Source organism: Puntigrus tetrazona, chromosome 24 (assembly GCF_018831695.1).
Source record: "Puntigrus tetrazona isolate hp1 chromosome 24, ASM1883169v1, whole genome shotgun sequence".
NCBI lineage: Eukaryota > Metazoa > Chordata > Actinopteri > Cypriniformes > Cyprinidae > Puntigrus > Puntigrus tetrazona.
In genome coordinates, this window is record NC_056722.1 from 18,374,630 (window position 1) to 18,396,739 (window position 22,110).

General features: G+C 36.7%; 1 protein-coding gene across 3 annotated transcripts in view; it reads right to left on the reverse strand.

The window, feature by feature from the left end:
- Positions 1–22,110, reverse strand: part of ctnnd2a (catenin (cadherin-associated protein), delta 2a) — a 245,003-nt gene that overhangs the window by 103,842 nt on the left and 119,051 nt on the right. For all 3 annotated transcript variants that reach the window (XM_043227004.1, XM_043227002.1, XM_043227005.1), the window contains 2 exons: positions 18,838–19,405; positions 10,661–10,852 (listed from right to left, as the gene is read on the reverse strand). In XM_043227004.1, the coding sequence (XP_043082939.1) occupies positions 10,661–10,852; positions 18,838–19,405 (760 nt within the window). The remainder of the gene's footprint in view (positions 1–10,660; positions 10,853–18,837; positions 19,406–22,110) is intronic.

Genomic DNA, 22,110 nt, shown 5'->3' on the forward strand with positions numbered 1-22,110 from the left:
TAACAGCCTGATGGTACGGTATGCAGCACAATGCATATACACTTTTTTGAAATTCTGTATTTATACAATAGTTTTTAATGAGAATCAGGATCTTTGCATGCAGTGCACATGGTACGAATGTTAAAAGAAAACAGTGAGAAACTGCAAACAGTCAAAAACACCTGCCTCTTGCTCGAGTACCTTTTGCAGCCCATACAATTAAGACGGAATGTAAGAACACACATTTTAGCGTTTGTGCAAGTGTTTGTGTGAAGTGTGGAAGTTGTCAGTGTGCTTACTGCATGACATGGGATGAATACGCTTGGGGATCGCAGACACAGAAGTGATATGATTGGCTATCAGTGGTAAGATGGATGCTGCTGGATTTAGGTTAAAATCTCGTATGCTTAGCACATATCAAACAAACTGTTTAACAGACAAAACAATAGTAAGCACTTGATAAAAGCAGTTACTCATACCTGCGAAGGGCAACATTACTGTTGGATTCAGTATAGTCAGCATAGCATTGTCTTTTAGTTTCGATCTTTTGGAAACCCTCCTTCCAATTGTGCTTGTTTGTAAGCGAAAAAAAAAAGTTGACAGTCTGAAACTTCACTAATAATAAAGTTTATGCCCCCTCAAAAAGAAATAAAACGGTTTGGTTTCTGCATAGTGCTTTTGTTATTTACATACTACATATTTAAATCGGTGGGCGAGGCTTATCAGGTAGAGGCCGGCATTGATCAATATAAACTAAAAAGGTTTGAGTTCTGAAATGTACATGACGTTTTTATAGTGCAATGACCATTCAACAGATTTGAGATTTTTCGGTTTATGAGCCCTTTAAACGAATCAATCAAAAAATTTTAAGACATTAAAAAATACTAAAATAATTTCCTTTATAGCACTGCCACAAACACAAAAAGCAGATAAACTAGTCAAATAAATTGTAGCTAAATAGTTGTCCTATAGTTTCTATAGTGAAAGCTCTTTAGCTATATATAGTATATGATTTTTAAACTGCAAAGGCATTACAGAAACCCCATCTGAAGTGGTATGCGGTTTAAACAAAGAAAATGTGAATAGGATGATGTTTTAATTTGCCACAAAGACACAAACATACGAAACATGCGCTGATTGTCATGACAACAGCATTTCATACCTCATTCTGTATTTATAAAGCTCATTATTTTACCACAATTAAAAAAACTAATAATAAAAATGTGTGAGAAAAAAAGCCACAAAAGACCTCAACATTACTATGAACGTCTTTCAAAGTGCGTTCTTCCAGCACTGAGGCTGAATATGAAACGCTCTCTTTCTACACTCTCTTTCAATCTTCTATCTGGCATCTCATGAATCAAACACACACACACACACACACACACACACACACACACACACACACACACACACACACACACACACACACACAGCCAATGTTTCTAATCTCCTCTTGTGGTAAGGCTTTGAATATTCTATAGGTTTGATAATGGGCTGCTCTTTTAAATTACCTGACCTTTGAGATAGGAATCAGAGGATCCAGCATCTCCTTAGCATTGGCATCAATAGATTCAGTGCTCTGGTAGTGTAATGTGATCATAAACAAACTGCCCTTTCTTCTTTAGCTCGACCGCTTCTCCTAGCAATTTTTTTTCTCTGTGTGATATTACACCCTGCCAAAGGTCACTCCCACTCAACAGAAACATATTAGAGGAATGATTTGCTGCTCTGCCATTTGCTATGCTGGAAAAAAAAAGGTGTGCAATACAATAAAGGACTACCTGCATCACTGGGGGTATGTGAATGACTCGATCTTGAATGGATCCATCTGTTTGCTCTGAAGAGAGAGCTTCAAATGCTGACATTAGGAAAATATCACCCTCTGAAAGCAATTCAACCTAGAATGCCGGTGAGATTGTGTTTATACTTGAGAAGTAGTACAGAAGATTTTCCAATAAAGACATACATGTTATCTGGATGAAATTATTGTACGTTCATGTTGGTCTGAGTGCTTTAGATGCAAATGCGCATCTGCTAAGCAGCAGGAGTGCAACCTGATGTTATGCTTTATTTCTCATTTTAAACAGGATAGTTCTGGTCCTCTGGTCCTGGACTTGTGCTAAATTGCATGAAGCGGTACCTATGATACAAATTACCCGTTTAATTAGCTGCTGTGTACATAACAGAAATGAAATAAAATGTCAGCATGCCTCTAAAAACATAGTTTTTTTTTATTTTATTTTATTTTATTTTTTTTTCTTATCTTCATATTAACCTGGTCTCATAAAAATACGTACCTCTGTAGCACCATTTTTTAACTTGCCTTACTGAATGTTTTGCTGCAATATCTAAGTGAAATGTGTAATGAGTGGCTCTATAATACAGGTTAAATAAGTGAACCCTGGCACATTTGTAGTACGTTGATATGCTGTGTTTTTGTTACACAACTGCACCATATTTTGACGCACTACCTGAAACATATTTTAACCCCATCATTAGTTTCACATAGTCAGAACTTCAGACTGATGGCTCAAGGTCTGGAATCCATTGTAGGTTTCACTGGCCAATGCCTGCCCATCCCATGACGAATGTGAAACTTTTTTTGTGTGCCATACGCATCAGATGTTTAGCCATTGCCATGTGCATGACGTCTGAGGCTGAGGCTTCCCCCATCATCATCTCTGTTGCTGGCTTGGACTCATGCAACATCATGTTCCTCAGTAACTGATCTGATGATATCTTCTGCAGAGGTTGGCTTGTTAGGCTTCAGTTCCATTTGAACATGAATGCTTCTCACTACACATGCAGTAGACGACACGTCACTCAGACACTAGTATATGTTAAAGCCCCTAACATATGGCTCAACAACAGCACAAGATCCACTGAGGTTGTAAATATCATTCGTGTTACGCCTCACATCCTTGGAGCGAGGCTACGGGACAGATACAAGGTGATGCTTCACGTGAATCAAGACGCTGGCTCAGTGTCTCCCCGCCAGCACCTCAGTGTAAGTTATGAGTGCCATCCATCTTGTGTAGAGTGTTTATGTGTCTGCGTGTCTGTGAGTGTGCGTGTAATTGCTCATTAGCCATGCTTGAGAGAAGCACAGGCCAGATTCACAGGATGGTATTAAACAGAGCTCACAACTGGTCCAAACTGTTACTGTTCCACTGATTTACAGGCTCCACACACAGACTGCATACAGTATGAGTGATCTCACAATCTAATAGGTGACAGTTTACCCCTTTTCAGGTTTCAGGGTTATTGTTTTGAAATAATACTATATATTTCAATTCTTATTTTATAAAATGCAATACATATTAAAGAAAAAATATATATATATATATATATATATATATATATATATATATATATATATATATATATATATATATATATAGCATTCTACAAAAACGTTAGTGTCTAAATTTCATATTACAGCATAATCTTAGTTCAGTTTTAATAATAGTAAAATGTTAAAGTAAAGTACAATGTTAATCACCTAGCTGCTTCCAAGAATAACCTGAATTTATTTTAGCCTTATTTGGTCTGTTAATGAACGTTTGGACACTTTTTTGGAAACAATTGCAAATCAAAACATGAAAATCGACATACCTAGAAATATAACAGAAAGGAAACTCCTATTTAACCCAGCACTCCAGAATCAAGTATGCTCTGTATGTTTACAAATTCAAATGATATGCTGTACAGAAAAACCTCACGAGCACCTCCATTTGCTCTTGCGCATCTTGTAAGGGAAAAGAAAATCTCAGAAGAAAAGTCAAAGTAGATATATTTTAGGTGCTTCATCTTATATAACAACTGGAACAGGCTGCTATATTCAGATACGAGTTAAACTGAGCCTCTCAATAGGGAATTTACTGCTGATCTCCACAAATTATATACTGTATGTGAGTATCGTGAGCAATTAATACACCCTGAAAGCTCAGCAAAAACACATTGTTACACTTTATATAAAGCACAGGTATTACAAATGTGAAGGCGGCTCAGAACAACGCGGTCGACGGGGGCAGAATTCTGGGAACGGGCCATATTTTCATGGCTTGATAAAGATGATTTTTAATGGTGCTCGATGAACGGACTGACTTTATAGCAATTTTGCGAGTCGTACGGCGGTAAGCGACATATATGCCCCCGGTGAACGGAAAAAGAGCTTCAATATCCAAAGAGCACATTCCACTCTTTGCTTCAAACTGCACTTCACAACCGCTGAAATGCTCTTCTTTCCTTTTCCACTTCAGCTTCAAGCATTGCTTTAGACTCTCGAACCGAGGTTTGCGTAACAACTGATATAAAATCAAGGTTCCTTCCTCTCTTTTTTTTTTTTTTTTTCAGAGAACATCCAGCAGCTCTCATCGGGGGTATTATGGCCCATTTTTCTCCATATGACGCAGATGCAAGAAACAGTCTTAATAGTTTAATGCAAAAATAGCCCCACTTTGTCACGTTAGTCATCTCTTATGATAAAATTCTGCCAAACGTATAGTGTTTTTGTAGCCCGTCTCCCGTTCTGTGATAAAGCATGGTCAGTTACGGAGGGATGCGAGTAGGAAAGCTCCATCAGCATTTGATAGAGCACTTCCCTCAAGCTCGGGTTAATTCCTTCGCTCGCTTCCAAAATTAGTCTTTTCAGCACATTCTTAGCAGCAGACGCAGCTCTTCCAGTCGCTCTTACACAAAGCCTAATTAACTTCATGAAGTTTGAATTTCAGAGCTGGAAATGAACGAGAGATCCTGCAATAGTGCTGCAGTACAATGAAAGGCCATGAGGAGCTTAATCACATTCACATTATCTGGAGCTTTGTGCAAGATCATATTTGATTCTCGGATAGGCAAACTTGTGATGAATAACGCACTTGAAAGGAATCAGCATTACAGGGAATCCATAATGGGCCAAACTAATAAAATGTGATACTGTCATAATGTTGAGCTTATGTATAGATAACGATTTTGGTAAGTCTTGCTAAAGCTGCCCGGATCATATCAAATCTCGAACACAAAAAATACAAAATTATGTTTTATGTACTCTGAATTAAGCATATTTCTAACCAAAAATTCTCATTATTGTAGTATCCGGCCATTTCATTTAAAACTCATGTCTAGCTCTCATTTATTTCAATAATTATCTCAGAGCAATACAAGCTTTTTAAATAAATAAATAAATAAATAAACAAACAAACAAACAAACATCATCAAAAGGCAGTACAATTTCTAGATGTATAAATATTTTACATTTATGATAGATAGATACACAGTCTTTTCTGCTTGCTGCAATAAATTGCTATTTTTCTATACTAAGTGAAATTTAGTGTTGTAGAATTTTTCGAATTTACAGAGAACATCCAGTGGTTTTTCCCAGATTGCATCATGAATATAAAACTAAGTCTGTCAAGTCATAGATTTTCCTTTTTACGAAAACATTAAGTAATTACATATTGTGCCTTACTATTATAAACATTGCTAATAACTAAAATCGTAAGCATCAAATTAGCATGTTAATGAAACGTCTATAAAAATATATATATATATATATATATAAATAAAATATTTGATTATTTTGTGAAATGACTTGTTAGTGTGTGTTCCTGTCAGTTTTTGTAAGATTCACCCATAAAAGCCTTTTAGCATGCTCCTCCCTTTCTGAGAACATTCTAATGCTTTCTCTCCTTTTCTTTCATAAATATAAAATATGACAACTCAAATGGGCTTTTATGGCATTTTGTTGAAATGAGCCAGTGCTTTCCTTGCATGCACAGAAGGCTTCATGAGAGGCACTGCACCAAGAGACAGAACAGCCGCAGTGACTTCTTCCCCCAAAACTGTAAGACATAAAAACATTTCATAGGAGAAAACTACCTAGCGGTCAAGCTCTCTCCGTCTGTCTAATCTGCTCGTGATGGTATTGGCCCTGAACTGCCCTGATTGCTCCAGTCATTTCCACCTGGGTATCCCAGACAGGACGGTCTTTCAAACAATGTCATCTGTCCCTAGAAAATAAGACCGTAAATCTTTCTCTTTATCTCCTGCACTGAGTGACAGAGCTGTAATAAGAAAAACAAAGCTGCTACATGTTAGCAGCGTATCTGTGATGGCTTCTAATGTCATCATTAGACCTGTACTTCATCTGCGGGTCTAATGAGCCACTTAGAGAGGGGAAGCAACGTAACTGGGAGGAAGAGAACAGCGAGAATAGTGAGGTCAACGCACTCAAGCAGAGTGAGCGATGATGTGACATCAAACTCAAGATCGCATAGATCCTCATTAGCGACTTTTCATAAAACTATGTCTCAGTTTCAGGTGCTATATCGTGGAGCCGACCTTGATCACATAAAACCCCTACTTTGTTCCGGAGACTCTGTTAGGCATTGTGAGACTTTGTCAGGCGTCTCAATGTCAGTCTGAATGCTATCGTGGAGTTTCAGACACCTCAGGCCTCAGCTGAAATCTTCTGGCTGGAAAATGGCTGTTTATTATCAGGGGTGCGACTGCACTGCGCCAATTTTGACTGACTTGATTTGATCATTTGCCAACTGTGCAATAGGAGAAAAGGGGAGACAGAAAGCAGCCAACAGGATTTTATATTCATAAATATTTCTACAGCTCCTGCAGGGTGCTTTCATACCCTCTTTTCCACTTCTTCCTTTTACTTACTGTATAGAAGTCACTTGAATTGAATTTTGTAGCTAACTTCAGCCTTAGATGTGCTCTCAGTTTATGGATTTTTCTAACTTTTTAGTTTTTATTTTTAAATCTACCACTGAAATAAAAAAATAACTACCAGCAATGACATTATACTTATGTTTCATGAAGACCAGTCACAATCATGAAAATATGCTTTTTTCATGGAAATTTAATTGCAGTCAATCAGTCAATCAATACCAATATCTACAACTTTTAAACTGTTATTTTACGTAAAAAAAAAAAAAAAAAATTAAATCATGTACTGAGAGTCAACACTTTTGTTTTTGCCCCCATTTTTCTTGAGCTGAACTCAAAAATCTAGACCTTTTCTACGTACACAAAAGACCTATTTCTCTCAAATATTGTTTACAAATCTGTCTACATCTATGTTAGTGAACACTTCTCCTTTGCCGGGACAATCCACCCCCGTCACAAGTGTGACATATCAAGATGCTGATTAGACAGAATGCCATCAATAAAACACACCTGTATTCACTGTCCATAACATACACCTATCCATCCCATAGCTCCACCGCCACCATGGGTCACTCGATTCACAACAATGGCATCAGCATAAAACACTTACACACACAACGCCATACACGCTATCTGCCATCGGCCCTGTACAGTGAAAACCATTCATCCGTGAAGAAAACACCTCTCCATAGTGCCAGACCCCATCGAAAGTGAGCATTTGCCCACTCAAGTCAGGTCGAAACCCTAATGAGGACGATAAGCATGCCAATGAGCTTTCTTGAGACGGTTTCTGACAGTTTGTGCAGAAATTCTTTGGTTAAGCAATTTTTAATTGTTGCAGCAGCTGCCCGGGTCGGAGGTGAAGATGCTGGATGTGGAGGCCCTGGTCTGGTGTGGTTACACGTGATCTGCGGTTGTGAGGCAGGTTGAATGTACTGCTAAATTCTCTGAAACGCCTTTGGAGACGGCTTATGGTAGAGAAATGAACATTCAGTTAATTGGAAACAACTCTGGTGGACATTCCTGCATTCAGCGTGCCGAATGCAAGCTCCCTCAATAACATCGGTGGCATTGTGCTGTGTGATAAAACTGCAAGTTTTAAAGTGGGCTTTTATTTCGGCCAGCCTAAGGCACACCTGTTTAATAATAATGCTGTCTAATCCGCATCTTGATACGTTACACCTGTGAGGTGGATGGATTACCTCGGCAAAGGAGAAGTGCTCACTAACACAGATTTTGACAGATTTGTGAACAATATTTGAGAGAATATTTGAATGTTTTTGTGTACATTTGTGTAAAAGTCTTAGATCTTTGAGTTCAGCTCATGAAAAATAGGGGCAAAAACAAAAGTGTTGCGTTTATAATTTTGTTCAATGTAATTTAGGAATAAGACTTACAAACTTACTTAATATTTTAATATATACAGAGTCAGTCAGAATAAGCATGTTTTTTATGTAGATATTGTGTTACACTGACTGACAATGTAACATTATTCCTACCAAATTGTGATTCCAAATTTTATTCCCCAAAAACCTATTTCAAACCTTAAAAGTAGACACTTTACTTACATATTTTTACTTTATTGTTAAATTTTTGTGGATTTCTTTTGAATGTCTTTGACCATGTACATACCAAACATACACTTAATTATTAATATCCTCGTCATTTTAAAAATGTAATTTCATTATTATTATGAATGGTAAATCATGAATTTATCAATTATCAATCAAAACAAGGTCACTCATGTCTTTAATAGACACTAAGTTCTGAACTTTTTCTGAACTAATTATAACATCGACACATTCAATGTAGATAAGACAAAATACAGTTCAGAGGTGGCTAAACTAACAAACAGCCCTGGCCAGATCAAACCTGTTCTGAAAAGCTGTTTTAGTAGATGTTTTACATAGTGCTCATAAATTAATATTTTAACTAGCATACAGCCATTTCTGAGCCTTTTCCACGTGTGAAAATGGTTACGCACTGAGCCACATTTCACAGTACAACCGAGGTCTTTTGCCGAAGAATATAGAGCTTAATTAGTAACCCACTATAATGAAAATAATACAGCAGTAATGAGTATCGCAAGCGCCACACAACTCAAAGCTGGAAACTTATACATTATGAATCAGAATTTTTAATAGAAGTGCTCAGGCAGGATTATATAATGTCTTAAATTCAGTTCCTTAAGAGTGTAAATAGCTTTAGTTGGCATCATGTAGCAGACGGGCACTTTAGCTTCAGTCGACCTTTAGCTACAGACAGAAAACCACTGCAATGACACGGATTTAATTGCTTCATTTACCTGTTTAATTGTATTTTAGCTCTATTCAAAGGAAATAAGAGACAGAACCGGCCTTTTTTCTGTTTTGTTTATCTAAGCAAGCCAATGTTCTCAATTTTCCTTTCAAAGCACAGTAACATCTTGAGGGGGAGAAAATAAAAGAACTGTGATATGTGAGAGCTCAGAGCCGAGGAAGCCAGAAGAGACAGAGCATAATTTCCAACAGTCTGCTGATGCTGCCGTACCATTAGGCAGAGGCAACAATTTTGAAAAGGAATAAAGTCCCTGAGGTACATTATAAGCTCCACTTCTCAAAGGTCACTGCGAGACTGCAGCAAGCGCAGGAAATTACCACCGCAGACCCCAATTAAAACAGACCGTATAGATTTTATCTGCACAACTAAGCCAGGTGAGAGTCGCACTGTAACATTTCTGCTCCAGGGCTGCCATGAGACCCTGTCGCGCTGCATCCTTCCACGCTCACACCGCGTTCCCTTCACACTCACACATACACTCAATTCCTGATGCTGATTGGATCGCTGCCATTCTACAGTGTTGATTTTCAGCTCCACATCACTTCACACCCTCTGAAATCAAGCAAATCCAAAAGTATATCGATGCTACAATTGCAATCCAATCAATAGAGCAATTTTCCTACTAAAAAGCTGCATTACTTAAAAACTTCAACTTGCAGTGCCTGTTTCTCAGCACTGATGAGTGCCATGTCAGGTATTCATACACAAAAACATTTTTATTTATATCGTAAGAAATGAGAAATAATTAAGAAATTATCATTTAAAAAATAATCACTTGTAGCTTGTAATAAGCAGTTTGAAACATTGTAAAATAGATTGCTGAATTAATTAAAATGTTATTATTATATATATATATATATATATATATATATATATATATATATATATATATATATATATATATATATATATATATATTACAATTTAATTAATAAATTGAAAACTCCATATGCCATTTGATTAATGATTAAAAAAGTAATATTTATATTTTAAGCTAAACAAATAAAATACTACAGTATATAGTCTTTATAGTATACTTTTTTATATAATAAAACATTAATTTAATATGGCAATGCGACTATTTACAAAAATATGAATGAATGAATGAATGAATGACTGAATATCAATTGAAGGATCTAAAGTACTGATGAACTATATATAAAAGAATATCACACAAGAATATCAATATCAATATCGTGACTGTACTGCCGCAGTCTTTATAATCGAGTCATCAATCTCACGCTCCTGAGCTGAATTCACACTACTACACTTTCTCACCGAGACGTAAGAGACTAAAAATATCTCCAACAAAACTAGCGAGACTGATGAGATTAACACACTATACCTGACCCAAAATCAAGATAAGATGAACAATGTGCTAATTGAAAAAGACTGCTGAGGTGTTTTATTGTGATATGGCAAGGCAAGTAAAGCCCTTTAAGTTAAAACACACACACACACACACACACACACACACACACACAAACACATTTGTGCGATGTGCTCTAACTCCGATTAATTCTAATGAGGTCACCACTCGGCTGTGAGCAAGAAGCGTGTCCGATTTGGATAAATGCTCTCTAAGGATTTGGCTCTCTAGCAGAAATCCTGGAGGTTGGTAACTTGGGGATTAACACACTTCAGCGCTCACACACACAGAGAGAGTGTGGCTAAACTTTACCCGTGTTATTCCGGTAGGTTCCAGTGTGGCCCGGAGGGAGCGCTTCTCCCTGGCTCTGGCTCAGGCTTCTCATCGGGACTTTCTGGTAGACTCTGTCTTCATATATGGGATCGATGTGGTGCTCGGGGGACTGCAGGGGCCTCAGTTCGGGGCCCAGGTGAGCGTGCTGACTGCTGTACGAACCTCGAGATCCTGAAAGGGACACAAAATTACATGATGCTGATCTCATGATGCACATAAGCTGTTGGCTATCACACTACATCTGTCAATCACGACATGTCCAAGGCATTCCTTTCTGATCTAGAGTGTACCTCAAGGAGAGAATAAAGCCAACGTTTAAGAAAGACAAATGCTACTCAGTGTTAAGTCACATCTCCATAGTCATCAACACTATGTTTATATATCTACATAAGTCTACAGGGACTCCAGAGTTATATACTAATATATATATATATTATATATAAATATCAGAGTTTTATATATCACATATAATAATATTTATATAACAATATTGATATATATCTATATAATAACATGTATGTGTGTGTGTGTATATATATATGTCAAACAACTAATCACAATACTTTTGTATTCAAGTATTATTGCAATACAGTGACAATAACAATCTCACAATATATTGATATATGATTGTATGGACCCAGCAGGGAGAGCTTTAAGATGATGTTTATGAACCTTAGACACAGGAGGAAGGCAAATGCTAACTCAACATTCACTCACATACTCGCATTGATCCACACACTTTATATCCCAGCTTTGCGCCGGCCTACAGGGATGCCATACACCCACACGCACAGACACACAATCTTTAGGACTGGAGCTTTCTCTATATCTTGGCAGCTCGTCTCATTGGTTTTCACAGAATGACAGGGATGTACTACTCTAAACAGCAACACAAACAATCAGCAGAACAGAGCCGCTTCCTCAAGGCCGCTGGAACCGAACACGCACACGCATGTTAATCTTCGAACTACTGCAATGTCTGATCTGCTCTGGTGCTCTGTTGCTTCACAGGACATAATTGTACAATGTTCAGAAAATAAGAAGCTGTAGATATACAGGGTATTGTGTGTAATCACCTTATCAGTGTCCGGCAGACAAACGCCCCTCTTTCCTAACCTGATTTTCTTAGCGCTGGAGGAGATCCATCGGGATACATCCACATTTCCTGAAACCTCTATCTCTCTCTCTCTCTCTCTGCTTTATCATCTGAGAAGCTATATTTTTTTCTGAGCAGGTAGGAAAGATGAATGACACGAGATTCAGAGAATAAGACAACTTGTGTAGATAACACCAACATTTGATGGGAAAGCCAGATATTTTTAAACTGGTGTCTGGGGACCCCAAGGGGGCTGCAAGGGGCTACTTGGGGGTCTGTGGAAAAATGCAGGAAAGAGTAAAAAGCATCTTAGAAAAAATCTTTTTTTTTAATCTGCTTGTCTGTCTGTCTCAATATGTGTGAGCAGTAAATAAATAATTAAATAATAAATAAATGATAATAATAAACATTATAATATATTAATATTCAAAATGTTTTGGTTTATAATTCACTTTTTGTAATACACACACATACTACTGATTATATCTTAGGATAATACAAAATATTCCTCTTATATATAGTTCAAATATGTTAGATATATATATATATATATATATATATATATATATATATATATATATATATATATATATATGTGTGTGTGTGTGTGTGTGTGTGTGTGTGTGTGTGTGTGTGTGTGTGTGTGTGTGTGTGTGTAGCATTCATATTTAAATTATATATATATAATATAAAAATATATTTTAGTAATGCCACAATTTTTATTCAAATTAAAATTGGGCCATTATCTAACTTAAAAAAACAACATGTCTGTATTTTTTCTAATTTTGTTTTATTTATATATTTTTTGTCAAAGTATAAATGAGCCTTTTTCATGTGAAAAAAAGCTGCCTTTATATTTCAGACAGGGGATCTCCAGGTAACATTCTCCAAATTACATTTGAACAATTATAATTTTAGCACTGTGGCCATTTAAAAGCCAATTATTTAATTTTGAAAATGAACATTCATATTTTAAACTTAATATTTTTTGGGACAGTATGCGTTCACATTCAGAGGTCCTTGACATTACAAATGTGTGAAAACAAGACGGAACAATGACTAGCCAAAAACGACTCCCCAACCAAATTCTCTGCTGGTTTGTTGCTGCTCTGCCTGGTAGACCAGCTTATTTGCGCCATTCGTTCTAGAGGAGCTGATTGAAAACAGAAGTCTTGCTGGTTAAGCTAGTGAAAAATCCTAGTGGGAACAGCAGCATCCAAAGCGCAACATATGCTGGTCTCTTCGCTGAGAGACATGGGCAGCCTGAGAGATGGACAGATGGCTGACCGGGCAGATAGAAAGACTGACAGACAAGCAGGAGAACAAGAAGAGACATGTAAGAACAGACAGAAACTGAGAGGGCAACAGATAGAGACACCTCGTCTCAGATGTTGCCAACAGGTCCGAGTGATTACAAGCGTCTGTGATAGGAGAAAAGCAGCACGTCTCACTGCAGGAGAATCACAGCTTTTCAAAGGCAATTTCGTGGCTAAACTCTTTGTCCAGGTGGAGGATTTGGACTGACAGGTCAGGGGCTCCCGCACGGACGCCTATACAAACTAGCAAAAGCGTTCCCGTATCTTAAACATCAGTTCGATCTGCCCTCGCGCTCCCTACCCACCTAATGATGAAACATTACATCTAAAAGAGAAATCCACGAGCCTTTGATACAGCTGGCTGAATAAATAGGTTTGTACATCTGGTACACATTTGGAACAACTTAGACAAGCGCTCTGAAGCACCTCTTCAGCGTCTAATCACAGGCGAAGTGTTAATAGCGCTTCAGGCATCTGAACATTGGCTGTGCATCGTGTTCTCTGTTTGCTGTCATTAAAGGGTGAGGATGATAGATGGACATTTGGATCTAATGTACTACCTAGTTTAGCGCTCAGACTAAAACCGTCAATTAATCTCTCATCGACAGTTTCTGCTCTACAATCTGATTGGATGGAAGCAGTTTTACTCCTGGAGATGGCCGCACATCATTTAAAGGGTGACAATGCATTTTGAACCAAATTATTCTCACTTCTGCATTGGACCTGTTGATAATAACACATTTATAAAGAAATATGATAGATATATAATCTATTAATTTGATCATGAATAAATGGTAATTAATGCATTATTTTACAACATCAATAATAGCTTTGTAACTGTTTTTTTTTACTCAAGACGTTTTATTATTGTAACATTTTCTCAATTTCATTAAAATCAGATTTTGTTTTGTCAAAAGTTAATTTTTTTTATTCAGCAAAGACATTGTGTGTTTGTGTGTGTGTGTGTGTGCTGTAAAATGAAAAACGTTTTTCTTTACATAATATATGCATGTCTACTGTGTTTATATGTACTGTGTATATATAACTCACATACAGTATATATTTAAAAAAATATTTACTGAATATATTCTAATTGACAAAGGAGTATACTTTAAAGACTCGCGCCCTCAACTGTTTGCGAAAAGGAGCTTTGTGCTTGTGTATCCTACCTCTCTCATTCAGCACAAATCCAAATACATTTGCGATGTAACATATGCTAAACTAATATTTATTATGTAAATTATAGGAGCACAAAAGAATAAACTTTAATCACTTATCGTCTTAATAATGCATCACTGTATAACCTTTATACTTTTGTGTACACTTACAATGAAAACAGAACATGCTTTTATAAAATAAAGAAAACAGACAGGATATTGCATTCTGCAAGAGTGTCTTTTCTGTGAAAAAGTTAAGCATATCACAAAAATGAACTGAAACTCATCATACATAGGCTACACTACCTGTCGCATTGTTTTTGCAAATATATTTCAAGAATGCATTTCTTGTATGCATATGTACAGCAGATTATATAACATTATGATGTAATATATTTTTAATAATAAAAATAATTTTATAATAATTTGCATTACTGTCCTTTCAAAACAAATGAAAAGAAACTGAGCATAGTAACAGATATATTAAACACAACCTATAATAAAAATACAACTGACATTAATATAATTCACACAAAAATGTTTAATGAATATTTATAGCTAACAACTAAACAAAAATTGAAGAAAGACTTTCTCGTAACACTTGAAGTGGCCTCAAGTGGCTTATTTTACTTTTGTCATACACAATTCACAAAAATCTACTGTAATAGGCTTATCTTCTACTAAGCTTGAAAGCAACCGCTTCTCTAGATTAAAACAGGAGTAAAGTAACAACATAATAGCAAAGTACAGAGTCTTTACTTTCAAAAAGGCAACAATTTTCGAGCACTGCAAATAGATTTGCTTTAGATAGGTTTGTATTATCATATTGCTTTTACGCGGATGCTCATGTGAAGTGATAAGCTTATTCAAGAGTCATTTTAACCACTCAAGTTAGAGCAGAAAATACTGTTTTTCCTCAAAACACACTGTGTTTCTGTACTGTTTACCCTGATTTACCCTACAAGTGCACAGAGTTTTGCTTTCGCAGAAGTAAGACAAGCGCTAAAGTCCATCTTTCTCGGGCCTTAGTAAGAGTAAAACTCTGCTATTGTCTCTCTCACGGCCTCAGGCTGTAATGACACACATCATCAGCCCCTCACCGACAATCCCTCCGAATACTACATCATGAACGACAGGCTCGCCAACGCATCAAATACCCTCCAGAAATCAGGGAAGCCTTGCAAAAACAAAGACTCCCGTCTATACTACGTAATTGCCTTCAAATCTAATCATCTTCCGGTCAGTGCTCTGGAGAGTGGACTAGGCTGCTACCACTGTACAGATACTGGTGGAGGTGTACGGCCACGGGATGCCAGACTTTAATCAAAGAGACAAGTGGGAGAGCCGGTGATGGCTCAGCACGGGCTGAGCGATAGTTTGGCACTGGTCCGCTGTTTCCATTGTGCCACTGTTTCCCTCTGTGGGTTTGATAAAGGGCTGACAATGTGGCAGGTAATATAGGGCTGTAATCAACAATACCTTACACCGGTCCACAATCAGCCCGTTAAGCGGGTGATTTAGATAACAAGCCTCCCGCTCTGAATGAATCTGTGTTTTCTGGCTTTATTGCACAAAACATCTCTAAACGCTGCTAAAAATTGCGTACGATTTACTTCAAAATTACTAGTAAATTTTGCACAAAAACATACAAAGAAACCGCAAGAAGAAACAGCGAAATGGTATTTTCTTGCAAAAGGTACACAGATAATCTTCCATTTTATTATTCTAAAAAAACTTTTTCCTGTGAATTACTGCATGCCATTTAAGATGCAGTTTGGCGTAAACATAGTAATTCTTTTAAATTTATGCTAATAAACATTTCTAAAGTAATTAAATGTAATTCTGAACAATATGTTTTTTTTTAAGCTATGGGGTCAGATAACACTTTAAAGGAAATTATTCAAATTCATTTTATTTTAAATCAAGAATTTGTATTTAATATATTTATTTTTTTGGTTTAAGTTTTAGTTTCAGTTTTAGTTAACTAGAACCTAATTGTTAATATCCTTGATGTTACAAGTTATGTTTAATTCCTATAAATGCTTTTTAATTTTTTATTCATCAAACGATCCAATATGTTGAGCAATAAACCAACAAATTAGATTTCTGAAGGATCATGTGACACTGGAGACCGAAGTAATAATCCTGAAAAATCACAGGAATAAATTAAATTGTGAAATATAATAAAATAGAAAACATATTTTCTTAGATACATTTTATAATTGGTGCCTCTTCACAAATAATAAATGCAAATGCCTTTAGAAGTATGAAATTGGATGCTATCAATTAATAAAAGCAGATTGTTGTGTACTGTGATAAACAGAAATTGAAAACTAACAGACTAAAGCAATTAATGAAGCTATTAAAAAAAAAAAAAAAAAAAACATGAATGACTTTAAAAGCATTTCTTTTTAAAAGCATCAGCATGAGGTGGTGTGTGTGTGTTTTTTTTTTAATCAAAGACTATCATCATTGACCTAAGACTGATTGAGATCATTTTCTACAAGAATTACCAAAAAAGTAACATGTTAAATGCAAAAATAGCACCGCTAATTACAATCTCAGCCACGTATGGTATATGACTGAATAAATGAATTGTTACAGCACCTCTTTGATGTCTAACTGTGGAGCGAGAAAGAGTCTTCATATCAAAGTGCTATGTTCCTTCAAAGGAAGAGCTGAAGTCTCTAGACTTAAGGGGCTGAATGTAGGGATCAGCAAAGAAAGCATGCATAGGAAACAAATGTGGTTCCCTAGGTGCTTTCTATGTGAAAACTAATACAAGTATCAGATTTGTCTGTCTGCTTTAAGAGTTGTGTTTATTTACCCAGGTCCCATGGGTATTTATCTATTTCTGATAACAGAGAAGTCACTGATGTTCGGACTTTGATGTCTGCTTGTAAGTTTTCTCTCAATGTTAGAAGCAATCGAGCTAAGAATTCAATATATACATATATATACACGTGTGTGTGTGTGTATATTTGATCTGCCAATTAAAATCCAAACCAAGTCAAATCAACGCCTTTCAATCAACTGTTAATGTGTTAATGAATCTGTTTTTTTTAACAGACATTCCCTTGATTCTTTCTGCAATTCTGCATCACTGTATAATATGATATAGGACAGAGTCAAGTACTTTTTTTTTTTTTGAGAAAATCATATTTATGAATTAATAATTGATCATAAAGACATTAAATTGTCTTTCGAAATAAATAAATGTTGTTGAACAAATATGTTGAATGAATATGAATGATTCACTGATTAGAACTCATTAGAACATTCACTTCAATAAGTGTAATTTTTAATTGTAAAATCCTATAAAAATGTTACAGTAACGTATATACAAGGAAGAATTGTAAAACATCTAACCAGACACTTAATGTAATTTTACAGTAAAATGCTGTTGATTGTTTTTAGAAGTAAATAGAACAAATCAATGTATAATTTACAGTCAAAACTGTAAAATGATATTCCCAGAATTCCCTGCGTGACGCTCTAAATTTGAAAGTATTTTGCTTAAATGATCATGTTCTTTAATGGTTTCTGTGATCAGTTATAGTTCCATGAATGTATACTGCATTAAGTGTTACCATGTTGGTGTTTTGTGTTGGCATGAATGACTCTGCGCACCTTCTATATGTTCTATACATTGTGATGAGCTTTGATCGGATTAAAACGGTGCACTGTGTATTGTTGAATTTACTGGTATACATTCAAACTTTACTGTTTTTAAATTACAGTTTTATATAGCATAAAGTTTTGGCTGTAAAAGTGTTTATACTTTTGCTGTATTTTCTACAAAATTATACTGGCAACCACAGTGTTTACAGTATAGTCAAAATAACCTAACTGTAGCTAGATTTAGATTTAGATTTCAAAACGCAGAGTTATCTATCAGCATTATTAATATTTATTTTAGTTATTATTTTAATATTATGCATATAATATAATATTTTTAAATAGCTATTATATATCTTCTCAATTTATAAATGATATAAAAATATAATATAAACGTATATAAATATAATTTTAGTCATTTAGACTCGTTTTAGTCATATTAATACTTCAACAACTTATTTCAGTTTTGTTCACAGTGACAGTGATTAAACGGATAACGATCAACAAGTCACTTTTCTGTTGCTTGCTAGTCATTCCCACTCGACTGCAGCATCCAAATGCATCATACCCAGGATCATATTCTCACTGGTACTTGCTGGATTGCATCACCACACTTTTAAACTCAATTTTGTTGCATAGTCGCTCATGCTGCCTCAATTCAGCTCTAACTGAAAACGAATGGCTTCCGGTCGCATCAAATCGCTGTCAGTGCCAATGCTTCTTCACTTCGAAGCTGATCAAAATCAATTATACATGTTTCAAACTTGTATTGTTTGCTGCTGCCGTTGGAAATGAGATTATAGTTGAGCGTTTCAAAGAAAATACACTCGCAGATTACAGGACTAGTACTGTTTTCTTGGGCGTCTGAAAGTATTTCACGCTTCAAGAGACGTCCCCACAGAAACACCCACACAATGTTTGTTAAATCCCAGTTGGCGAGTCAAAGGCAGGTCAAGAGTTGTTACTCACCAGCAAGGCTGCCTGGTCTCTGTAGAGTGGCGGTGGCGTAGAGATCGTGGGATATCTTGTACTGCTCAGACGAGTGCACCAGTCTTTTGGTGGGTGAAAGCGTAGCGTAAGACGACACTCCCGCGGTCTGCAGCTGCTGATAGATAGGCGACGCGTTACTGGGCGGAGACGCCAACCGGTGAGGGGAGCCTGAAGCGTGAGTCCCGGGCGATCCTCCGATGCCCACCGCATTGATCGGTGAGCTGCTGCTGTAGGATTTGGCAAGCCTGCCTGGGGAAGGCTTGGGGGAGGCCGAGGAGGACGAGGAGGGCAGGCGCTGGGTGGTGGCGTATCCGGGTGTGTCGGAGGCCGAACCCAGACGCTGCAGTTTCGCTGGGGATCCGCTGGCCGCCGTGGACTGCATTGAGTTTAGGGGCGAGCTGACGCGCTGGGCAGGCAGAGTAGAGCTGGAGTAATACAGTCCCGGGCCGGACACTGCAGAGGGATGCTGGGAATCGGACAGCAGGGCACCGCCATGGCTCTGACAAGAGTCGCCCGCCGCAAGCTGGGCTGCGCGGTTAGATGTCACCTGCGGGCAGAGACAGATTACTGTTACATCTAACACGATATAATATATTACATAAAAATATCAGTGCATATATGTATATATAAATGCAATATATTTAAGAAAAATATGTTATGTTTATATATTAAATATATTATAAAATATAAGAATATGAATATATAAATATGATCAAAATATATACTGTATCGTTGTGTATTTATATATACATAATAAATATACACAGTACATATACAAATATAATGTTTCATTTTGGTAACAAAATAAAAAGCGGATAATCAAGATTAATTAATTTGGGGTAGAATCCAGAATAAATAAATATATTATGGTTTGCACAAAAACATTCATTACCATAGATGGTTTCAATAATGCTAATAATATTTATGATTGATAATAATCAGAAAAATTTCTTGAGCAGCAAATCAGCATATTAGGGCGATTTCTGAAGACTAGAGTTATGGCTGCTAAATATTCAGGTTTGACATCCTAGGAAAATACATTTTTCATGTATTAATATACAAAACTGTTATTTTAAATTGTAATAATATTTTGGATTTTTTTCTTTCATAATACGACAATTATAGACAAAAACATTCTTTAAAATATCTTTTGTTTTCTGCAAAGTCAGTCGGAGGTTTAGGAAGACACGTGGGTGAGTAAAGGAACTATCCTTTCAAGGTGGTTTACTTATTATTCAGATGGTAATGTATGAGACAAGGGCATAAATTCTTCAGAAAGCCTTAAAATCACAATAATTCTCTTGAAAGTAACAGATGAAGCATGTATCCTGAACACATAAAAAAAGCCTGTAAACGGAAGTTATTGCATATACATGCACGGCCATATGTCACGTTTCCTCACGGGATCACCACCCCTTATGCCAATGAATGTTGCATCGCCTGTAATTCAGAAGGGCAGGCGTATGCAGATAAACCCAGGCAAATTACCGCTGGCGCAGTGCCAGTCATTTAGAAAGACGCTTTGGCGTGTGAATAAACATTTCTTCCTTTAGATTCCTCATAATCACCATGACGATTGTGGGTGATTACAATGAAACATTGGTTCCACTGTTTCTCATTTACAGAAAGCATGAAACCTGATTATTCTTATTCAGAATAAATTAGGTTATTTTTAAACTGGCAGTCAGTGCGATTTACAGTGGGGGGGGGAAAGGGCTTAGCTGTGTTTTTCCTCCTTCACTGCAATTGATATCAGGTAATAATATTTAAATAGTCTGGAAAGTTTAATAAATACGAGGTACAAGTCTTAAAGATGGAGAGAATTATTGTGCTGGAAAATTATATGACATTTAAAGCTAAACCCGGCTCTGTTTGCCTATAAACATAAACAACAACAACAAAAACACTTCCACCTCTTCCAATTTCTGGATGGAGTTGTTGTGCTGGCTATAGGCTGAATTCAGAAAAATCGGGCCACTTTTGTCATTAAGTTGAAAAGAACAAAGTGCTGCAATTTTCAGCACCTGAATTTATTCTAAAAATCTTTTTTGTGATTATCATTTTGGCAGGTAGGTCTATGAATTAAACAAACGATCCCCTATTGCTGCTTACTGACTTTTTATGCCAATAAATAAATAAATAAATCAATACATAATAAGATGTTCTTTGTCCTGCTGACATGTCTTATCATACAAATGTGGCCATTAAAATGCACATTTTTTCTCGCAGGCGGCATGCAGCCCATCCCATCACCAAAGCGTCACATGGGACAGCGTTTTGACCAACATGGCCAAATCTTAATCACCTCATTCTTGCAGTAGAGTCTTTAGAGAAGCATATTGATTCTACCCATCCTGAAGCCCTGTTTGAAGATGGCCTACTATCAAGAACTAGAGAATATGTTCTCAGTCTGCGAAAAGCCTTTCGGTTGTAACTTTAATCTTTATTTTCAGGATTGTGCAGCTTCTCCTGATAAGACTTTAATGAATGAGATGGTAGAGATGGAAGAATCCTCTGCAGAAGAAAAAAAACACCTCTCAAGATAGGATTGTGAAGATTTAAAAAAGGCGTTTAATAGCTTGATATCATGTTATACCAAGGTGTAATGCAATTATACCATCATTCCTCTGCCAAATGCTTTATCTCTCCATCTCTCACTCTCTCTCTAGCTCAGAGGGGGAACCACATCCCGGCATAGAGAGCAGAGGAACACCTACTTGAAGAGACTGCTACTGGTTCCTGATGCAGATGAATTATTTAGGGAACAAGAGGTTTACGGTGTTAAAAATATCTACATAAAAGCACCTAACTGATGCGTTGTGTTATATAAACCCATCCTAGAGCAGACAAGCCCTCTTCAGATTACCCTCCACAGAACGGAGCCGACAGTCCGTGCAAACACAGGAAAGAAAGAAACACAATGCAGTTTCTGCTTTCACTATGAAGAAAGCACACTTGTAAGTCAGAGAAGCTGCATTCATTTAAAATTGAGAACGTTTTCAAAGAAAAGGCCCCCCTCGGCTCTCTCAGAAACAAGTCCGGAAGGCCGAGGATGCTGGACATCTTTCATTAAAAGACAGAGGGCCTATGTGTTCATTAAAAGTGTCAAAGGATGAGAGAGGGAAGAGAGCAAAAGGGAGGGTGAGCGAGCGAGTGAGAGAGAGAGAGGATGTGCCAATGTCAGCTTTATCGTGACCAACCGCTCAGGCTCTTCTTCCTCGCCATTTGCATGCGTTAAACAGTCAGTTAATT